The sequence below is a fragment of the Notechis scutatus genome, chromosome 2 (assembly GCF_049901735.1).
Source record: "Notechis scutatus isolate UNSWTSFEM ecotype Mainland chromosome 2, rNotScu1.2, whole genome shotgun sequence".
In the NCBI taxonomy this organism is placed as follows: domain Eukaryota; kingdom Metazoa; phylum Chordata; class Lepidosauria; order Squamata; family Elapidae; genus Notechis; species Notechis scutatus.
The window spans coordinates 158,867,520-158,876,795 of NC_142010.1; the positions used below are offsets into that span (position 1 = coordinate 158,867,520).

At 40.1% G+C, this 9,276-nt stretch overlaps 1 protein-coding gene across 2 annotated transcripts; it reads left to right on the forward strand.

Moving 5' to 3' along the window:
- The first annotated feature begins 9 nt into the window (after window positions 1–9).
- Window positions 10–8,378, forward strand: TMEM205 (transmembrane protein 205). Of its 2 annotated transcripts, none has more exons than XM_026679632.2 (4): window positions 10–141; window positions 3,609–3,710; window positions 4,001–4,164; window positions 7,532–8,378. In XM_026679632.2, exons 2-4 carry the CDS (start codon window positions 3,611–3,613, stop codon window positions 7,832–7,834), a joined length of 567 nt encoding a protein of 188 aa, XP_026535417.2. In that variant the 5' UTR covers window positions 10–141; window positions 3,609–3,610; the 3' UTR covers window positions 7,835–8,378. The 2 variants fall into 2 exon arrangements, with proteins under 2 accessions (XP_026535417.2, XP_087813206.1); XM_087957080.1 differs by having other exon boundaries at window positions 114–2,787.
- Window positions 8,379–9,276: the final 898 nt, after the last annotated feature.

The window sequence follows — 9,276 nt, forward strand, 5'->3', positions numbered from 1 at the left end:
CAAACAAAGGGGCGCGGCCAGCCGTGGCCACGCCTCCCTTCATGACGCTACTCCTTCTGAATGCAGAGGGCGGGGGCTGCTTGCTAAGTAGCACGGGGGCAAAGTCACTACCCGAGGCGCTGCAGTGAAGAGTCGGAAGAGGTGGGTGATTGCTGGGGAAATCGCGCCGCGGTTGGGGCAGCGTGGCCTGGGTGCTCTTTCCGAGATCAGCGCAGGGAAGAGAGCAGCATTCACGCTGCTTTTTCTGGGGGAGGGAGAGCGCATTTGAATCCGGCAGTCTTCTGCCTTTCAGGGCAAGATTCGTGTGCGGAATTGTCTCTTTAGGCTCTTGTACATTGCGAAAGCTGCTTTCTCCCTTTCTAGCTTTTCAAGTTCAGTGATTTCCCACTTCCCGAGTTTGCCTTCAACTTTGCCCCTTCCTTCCCAATCTGCACCGCCCCCGAAACAGCGGGCTTCTTTGTGGGGCGGAGATGTCAAGGCAGCGTGGACTGAGCAATGGTTTTTGGAAGTGAATTGCCTCAAAATCTTTGGCATTCATCAAGGCTTGTTTGAAGAGCTCCGCTTTGTGTCGACAGTACTTCCTTTGGGTAGTAAATACGACAGCCAATCATAGTTTAGATATGCAGCCAGTCTTCATGTTAATCGTTCAAGGTATGGTTTTGTGTACTGGAAATTAGTTTAATTCCACAGATGCGTAGAAACTCAGCCACCCTCTACCTTAGGGGCTGATGGAACATTTGGGATTTTGAGAAAGAATCATGGATGCCACATGAAAGTGTTAATCAGACAACACTTTTCACAGGAAGGCAAAATACTTAACATTTTTGGGGTCCCCAAAACATGCTGAACCATAAATGAACCACAGGCTGGGGCCAGGAAATATTGGGCTAAAGTAAGTTAAATGGCTTATAAACCTAGACAGAGTTTAGGGTTGGAATCTAATCTATGTAGCCACACAAACCTAAAACCTCAGGAAAATAAAGCTAGCAGTTGAAGAACATTTCACCTTGAAGCACAGCCAGTCCGCCCTCCCCTTCATCATTTTTAAAAATTCAAAATGGATGATTTCTGGTGAAAACAGGATGATAATTGTGCAACCATCCTTGCCTTACATGACCTCCCTCCCTGCAGCTTTTGATACCATTAATCCTGGATTGGCTCAGGGGGTGGGGGAGACACAGTGTTGTGCTTTTCTACTTTCTTTCTCCGGGACTGATTCCAGTTGATGGTAGGGGAAGAGAGACCCCACTAACAGCCCCCAACCATATGGGATGCCACAGGGGTTCTATGCTCGCTCTTCTCCTATTCAACATCTATATGAGGCCACTGGGTGAGCTCACCTGCAGCCACAGAATGAGGTATCATCAGTACTGCACACTGATGACACTTAATTGTACATCTCTGCTGCTGGAGAATTAAGTAATGCCGTGGGTGTCTTATCCTGATGCCTGGAGGCTGTGAGGGTCTTGATGGGGAACAACAGGCTTCTGCTGAACCCTGGCAAGACTGAGCGACTTAAAAGTTCCAATTCTAGGACTATGCCATGTGCAATCTGAGGTCCTTTCTAACTCACAATTCTTACTCAAAAGAACAGGTGGAAGTTGTGGCTAGGAAGGCCTTTGCACAACTTCGTGTGCAAAGTTCTTGGATGGGGGGGAAGGGGCTCTGCTCACTGTCACTTATGACCTAGTCACTTCCCATTCGGACTTCTGTCATGTGCTCTACATATGATTGCCCTTGAAACTTATCTGGAAGCTTCATCTGTGCAGAAAGCAGTGGTGCAGGCAGTTATATGTATTCCTAGAAAAGTACATATTGGTTGCGTTTGCTTCTGGTTGCCCCTACTTTAAAGTGCTGATGTTGATCTTTAAAACTCTTCTTGGCATGGGGCCATATTATCTGAGGGACTGCCCATCGCATCAGATCTGACAGAGAAGACATGCTGCAAGTCCCATCTGTCAGGAAATTTACATTTGGCGGATCCCAGGAGGCAGGCCTTCTCTGTTGTAAACAGCTAAAGGTTTCCCTGTCAGTTGTGTCCAACTCTAGGACACAGTGCTCATCTCCGTTTCTTGACTGAGGGACTCAGCAATGTCCAAAGATACTCATAATCAGGAGGCCAGCATGGCTATAAAAGGCACACAGAATGCTGTAACCTTCCCACCAAAATGGTATCTATTAATCTACTTGCATTTGCATGCTTTCAAACTGCTAGGTGGGCAGGAGCTGGGGCAAGTAACAGGAGCTCACCACATTGCAGCACCCACCTTATGGAATCTTCACCCCACACCACCACCCAGAAGTGAGATTAGCACCATCCCTCTTATCATTCAACAAGTCCTGACTATGCTTTCAGGCTTTGGGGTCCTCTAGGGAGATCTTGCAAGGCTGCCATACTGTGGTTGATATATCTTGTTTTGTGTATTTTTTAGTTCTTAATAATAATTTTCACTTATATTTATGAAAACACATATAATGGTTTTCTAATTAAGTGCTGTAATACCAACCCGAGTCACTCTCTTATGAAATGCGTTAGGAATATAAGTCACCTAACAGGTATTTGGCTTGGAAATATATAAACCAGGTTAGACATTTTAATACTGTCTCTTTAAGAGCATGCTAAAAACTGCAATTGGGTGTGGTTTCTCAAACGGCCATAAGATGGAGCCAGAAACCTGGGTTGTCTTACTCTTAGTCTCAGAAGAGTCTGAGTCTCTGTTTTCCTTCTGTTGGAGAGTATTGCCGTTCCTCCATTTTTCATAATTGACTGATATTCATGGATTTGATGTAAGTCTGATACTGAACTGGACTTTATTATTGGATTATCCCTGGACTGATAACTGACTGACTTACCTGTAAATGACTTTGGACTGCTTGTTTTACAAATAGGATAGAGAGAGAGGGAGGGGGAGGGAGGGAAGGAAAAAGAGAGAGAGAAAGAGAGAGAGATGGCCCTTTCCTGCCTCCACTTTAGTATGTAAATAAGCAAACTAGGCCTTGTCTACCAGAGCAGGTGTGGGGAGATTAAATTTAATCTAGTCTCTTGGCAATTAAGAGTGCTGCTGTTTTAGGCAGAGTAGCAGGCAGCTTTGAGCAAGTGACTTTTGCCTCATGCCTGCCTGCTTGCCTCTCCAACTCTTATCGCTGCCTGCCTGCTGCTATTTTGTGCAGTGGGAGGTTCTTTGGAAGGGAGATTAATGTTTAGACATTCAATACAGCTAAAATATGACTGGTTCCCATGATTTATATCCCCATTAGCAAAAAATGAGATACATCTTGATAACATTGACAGAAGTAACATTGGCAAATGTTTGAGGATTTGACATGTTGAAATGAATTGCAGTAATTAATCAAAATAGATAGTAAAACAATTACTACCTTTTTAAAAAGTCCTTTATGTATACATATACAATTCAGAGCCTATCCAAAAGTAAACATATTTTTGGTATGTTTTCCATCACAGAATAGTTGGAACCATATTACACATTTTGGGCAATGATCAGGGACTTAGTAATATGGCTAAGACCAGGCGAAAGACCCTTCAATATGTCTCCTTGTTCTTCCCTTTTCTCACTCCTTTTCTTCCATGTTTATGTGTCTTGCTTCAGAGATGCCGATGGAAGGTGAGCCAAGTGGTCTTATCAGAATCACCCAGCTTTTTCTCCTCTCTACAGCCTGGGGAATGCAGATATGGGTAACCTTCATTGCAGGTATGTATGTAGGGCAGGAAGGGAGCTAATTTAGAATGTTATTCTTCTGTATGACAAAGGCTGAGTTAGAGGAAACATGAGTTGGAAGGAGAGAAACAACCATGTTTTCCAAATTTGCCAGTAGCTTTCTCTATTTTTAATGTAGAAAAACGTGTTTTATGTTCTGTTCTTTATTTATTGATTAGCCCTTGGGCCATATCAAAGAGTATTATGTAGAAATCTGAACTTCTCCCACTATTTAAAGAAAAGGATGTGTTTCCCCATATAACTCATCCTTACTTTGTCTCTAGGTTTTGTTCTTTTCCGAACTGTGAGCCGGCACACCTTTGGCCTGGTACAGGGCAAATTGTTTCCCTTCTATTTCTATACCTTACTTGGCTGCACATTCCTTAATCTTGCCATATTTGCTGCATACCATCCACGGGAACTTCTCAGCACCAGAGAAACTGTTCAGGTAAGTAGCAATTAATGATCTAAAATCCTGCAGTTTTACATTCAGGGGCAAGCATGCAGGCAGAAAGTTATATAGGCACATTCTGAAAATGCCTTCAGCTTGTCATCATATCAGCATTCAAATTTCCCAACACATCTAAGATTGAAAGAGATCTTGTTATTTTTTAAAAAATCCTCTTGGCTTCATTGACCTAAGCAGTTTCACTGTTCAAATTGGATCTCTTAGAAGACTTCCATTATCTCCTATTTAATAGTGCCTTCTAAGTCCATCTTTTTCTATCATTTTAATGCTCTGATACTTTTTCATGTATATTCTTCCATGTTCTTCCTATCTCCCTAGGACAGGGGTGTCAAACTCGAGGCCCATGGGTGGGATCCGGCCTGTGGGATGTTTAAATCTGGCTGATGGGGCCGGCCTGGAAACAGCAAAGGACCATGGTGCCTCTACCAGTGAAAATGGAGCTTGGGGGCACATGCCCCTCCCGCTCCGTTTTTGCAGGCAGAGAGGCTGTCACGGCCAAAAATGGGGCCCAGGCAGGGTGCGGATGCCCCCCCTCCATTTTCACTGGCAGAGGGTTATCAAAACAAACTAAAAACAAAACAAAAGGAGAAATGTTTCCTCTTTTGCATTTGAGCATGCAAAAAGGGACAGAAGAGGAGAAAGGGGAAAAGGAAAAACAAAGAAAGAAGGAAAGAGAGCATGGAAGGAAAAATAAGGAAAGAGGGGAAGGAAGAAGAAAGGAGAATGAAGAGGGAAGGAAAAAGAAGAAAAGGACGGATGAATGGATAGATAGAAGGAAGGAAAGGAAGGTTATAATGAGAGTGAGTGAGGGTCTCAGGGAAGTCCTGCCTTAGCACTTGGCCACCACAGGTGCCCCCAACTCATGTCCCGTGTTACAACCACCATGGCCACGCCCACCTCAGCCCTCCGAGGTCAAACACAACCCTGATGTGTCCCTCAATGAAATCAAGTTTGACACCCCTTCCCTAGGACCTTTGCAGCACCAGCTGCTTCAGATTAAAGATAGTGATAATGGCATATACAGGTAGATATATTTACATTACAAGACATACAGACAATTACCCATTCAATTCTATAGCTACACAAGTGATAGCTGTTGATGGTGGAAAGGCACTAATGCTTCCTTCTCTGGGTAATAATTTTTAGTTTCAGAATGCTTTACATCTATATACAAATCCATGGCCAGGTTCTTATGAGATGAACTTTTAGCAGCCTTCTTGGTTAAATGATTTGGTAAGCAGAATGATAGTGACATAGTGACATTCATAAAGGATAAACAGAGATAATACAAATTGAAGAGGTCCCTATTTGTCTGTATTTAGTGGGCTTCTGAATAAACTGGTTTAGGATTGCAATTCTGCTTTCTGTCTTTCTCCCTGTCCCCAGTGTATAACATTTCTAAATCTTCCAGAATATTCCAACTCAGAGGGTGTATTTAGAACACTATCATATTCATTCCTTCCCTGCATCTTTGCTCCCAGCCTTCACAACTATATTTCAGAAGAAAAGCAAAGGTTCACATAAAATGCATCATAATAAATTAATAATTCTTGGATAGATGAATAGTTATGTATAACCTTTGCAGCAGAATATTTTGTGGCACTTTAAATATGAGCATATGCTATAATAAATTTGATTGTCTTTAAAATGCCATAAAGCCCTTTTTTATAATTTATCAACTAATCAAGAACCCTACTGAATTAACATATCTTTTGTAATATTTTACTACAGAAAGACATTACAATACTTAGCATGTAATGCTTTTTCATTTCATCACCATTCCCACCTCTGAAAAAATCTGAGTGTGAGTGCTTCAGTCTTACTCTAATTTCTTGTTTGATGTAATTTTGTTATGCAGAGTAGATCCCAGGATAATATGTGCAGCATTACAAGATCTTTCTAAATAATTCTGGGCATATTTTTCAAATATAGAATACAATAAATAAATGATTTCATTTCTTATCAAACAGCCTTCTCTGTCATGCTAAGAGCAACAAGAGTAAGAACACTGAAGTGACTGTCATGCTTCAATGGCTGTGTTCATGCAACATGCTAATCTAAAACTAAACAAACCAGATTCTTGTCTAGCACAACATCTGAATCCTGGAGAGAAATTCTTAAGGGCAGATAAGGTGGGGGCTTTCAAAGTACAACTGTAGTGCTGCCTCAAAAGATATGAGTTTTATTTACCTTTTTTAATTTATCTTTTTTATTTATCTTTTCTTCTAAGAAGAACTTTTGACTTAGAAGAAAATACATGGGGCTGGGACATGAAGCAGAATAATTGCCTGGGGCTTTAAATATATTTAGTGAATGGTGGGATGTTATAATCTTTTTCACGATCCAATCTGGGTTGGTCACTGGGACCAGTGGTTTCAGACTCATGCTGGAGCCCATCTTCTATTTTTTTTCCACCGTTCACAGTAAAAATATAGTCCGTATATATCTACTTCCCTGTTTGTTAAACATGAGTATATCAGGGAAGCATCTGAATATTGTTCAGCACTGAAAAAACCTGTTTTGAGTGGACATGTAATCACCTTATTGGCAGCTAACTGTACTCAAGATCAACAAAACAAACCAAAATGATAGGATCATAGAGGTTGAAAAAGATACTATGCAATACTATCATTTTCTTCTTCTCAAGAAGAAAATCATTGTATTTAGCTCCTCAAGTTTGTTTGGAGGCAATAAAATAAAAATCTTGGAGAAAGCATACAGATGTTATGTGTAGAATATATGAACCACATATATATCTGATAATGTCCTTAAAGATTTAATTGAAACATCGCTGAGAACCTATGGTTCCTCCCCTTAATTTTTCACCACAATCTTTTTGGATCATGAGAAATAATCTGTGTACTGAGCAAAATGTCAAGAACACAAGTGATTGACAAGTATTTCCTGGCCAGCAGATTTTGCAATATTTCTGAAGCACTGGTGTTTTGTTAGAGCTGATCCTAGGCATAGGAAAGTTAGTATTCATGTTGCACTAGTTCCTTTGATATATATAGAATAAATAGGGTGTAATGTAGAAAACTGACTCTAACTTTAGGCCAATCACATTCTGTCAGCAACCTACCTCATAGAATTGTGAAGAAATATTGGTGGGAAGTTAATTTAAAATAAATTTAAAATATATACATCATTTTCATTAATTCTTTTTAGACTGTGTAGCTAATTGACTCTTAAAATTGAGGAAAATCAGGTTCATCAACTGCCCTTTAATTTTTCCTAGAAATAAGAATGTAATTCCAGAACTCAATTAAAAAAAAGACTCCAAGAAAATTACGTATAGTATATTGGAATCCAGAAGTGGTCATGATACTTTGTGTCTTCCTTATAGATCACACTCTTTTTTATTTGCCTCATTTTGGTTGCCACTAATGCCTCCTGGTTCTCCCAAGTCACCACCAAGACCATGGTTAAGATGCAAGAGATTGAAAAGGAGCATGGGCTCGGACAGGAAGTGGGAACTTCAGGTCAGCGAGAGGCTTACCAACTTCTGAAGGAGAAGGATGGCAAATATCGGCACCTGCGCCAGAAGTTCTTCAAGTTTCATGGCTTGTCTTCTCTCTGCAATCTGGTTTGTGTTATCTGCACCGGGGTGAACTTGGCATTCATTGCCTTGCAACTGGAGAGTCTATAGACTCTCCACTCCTCTAGCTTGTTCTCATGCTTTCTCCTAAAACATTGATTTTGCTCTAAGGAGGAGCTTGGAAATGACCAGAAATACACAATCCTTTTGGAGTGTGTATCATTCATCTAGAAACAGCCAGATACAGAATGCCCTCCCAAAGTATAAATTGGATTGTTTGATAATTATAAAGGGATGATATTTAAATTTAGAGAAAATTATCTGCATAAATTAATGCCACTTCTGTTTTAAAATCTTGATGCAATATTAGTTTGGGTTGTGCTAAGTTAGGAGATTTTTATAACAATGTTTTATAATTTGTCATTGTCAGTAGGCTCCCTATTGTTAACGAGAGTCTACCATTTAATATTTATTGTATACCCAGGGAACAAGATTTTAATGAGACTCACTTTTAGCAATAAGGTAAAGGATTCTGCTATCTTAAAAGAAAATTTAAATATAAAATGCCTTTTTATATACAAATTCTTATCTTTTGGAATTCTGCTTTTGGAATAAAGAATGTTTACTATTAAAAATGTACCTTTTAGTAGATTAATAGCCCTCTTCTTCTGTTGCTTATTTAAATCTTTTCTCTCTCCTAGTTTCCAGCAGGGATTTTCAGGTTGACAGGTAAATTAACTGGATTCATAAACTATTTTAATCTATTGAGCTGCACTCATTTCAGTGACCACCCTATTTCTTTTCTTACCTGGGTTACTCTAGTTCATGCTATACCATTGTTTATTCCTAAAACAGTTGGCTGGTTTCATATAATACTATGGTTAGAATGTAGTATTGCAAGTTGATCCTGTCCACTGCCAGGAGATTGATCCTAACCGGCTCGGTATTAACTCAGTTTTCCATCCTTCTTAAGTCAGTAAAATGAGGACCCAGATTGTTGGGGGCAATATGCTGACACTGTAAACTGTTCAGAGTGCTGTAAAGCACTGTGGAGAAGTATATAGGTCTAAATCCTATTGCTGTAACATTCTAAAACATAAAGCCATGATTCATGAACCACTGCTATTGTTCACATGTTAAACAAATAGTTTGTATGATATGGGTTTAGTATACTGCAAAAACCAGGTTTTTTTTTCTTTTGTGATTTTATATGTAAGCTGTTTTGTCATATTATTAAGAAGACTAGGTCTATGGGTGGCAGCCATGTATAACATGGCCTATCTCTGCACTTGCTTCCCAGGCCATCAGCCATAAATTAGGACCTAAAGCTTTTGTGAGGTATTGCTTTGAATGCAACAAGACATTTGCGGGGGGTTTTTTAAAGCCTAGTATTGAATGAACCAGGACAAATGGGTAATGAGCCTGCTGAATAGATCATTTAAATGTAAAATGAACCTAGAGAATATTTAAAATTCTGCTCTGAATATCAAATTCTGGGCACCTCTGAATCTGAGAATACAATCCTGTTCCAGCTCACCTTGCTACTCCGCCAT

What these genes read in the sequence shown, in the direction of transcription:
- TMEM205 (XM_026679632.2), top strand. Translation starts at nt 3,611, where the DNA reads ATGCCGATGGAAGGTGAGCCAAGTGGTCTTATCAGAATCACCCAGCTT. An exon ending in ATGGGTAACCTTCATTGCAG is followed by an intron (nt 3,711 to 4,000) that starts GTATGTATGTAG and finishes CTTTGTCTCTAG; the next exon opens with GTTTTGTTCTTTTCCGAACT. An exon ending in GCACCAGAGAAACTGTTCAG is followed by an intron (nt 4,165 to 7,531) that starts GTAAGTAGCAAT and finishes TCTTCCTTATAG; the next exon opens with ATCACACTCTTTTTTATTTG.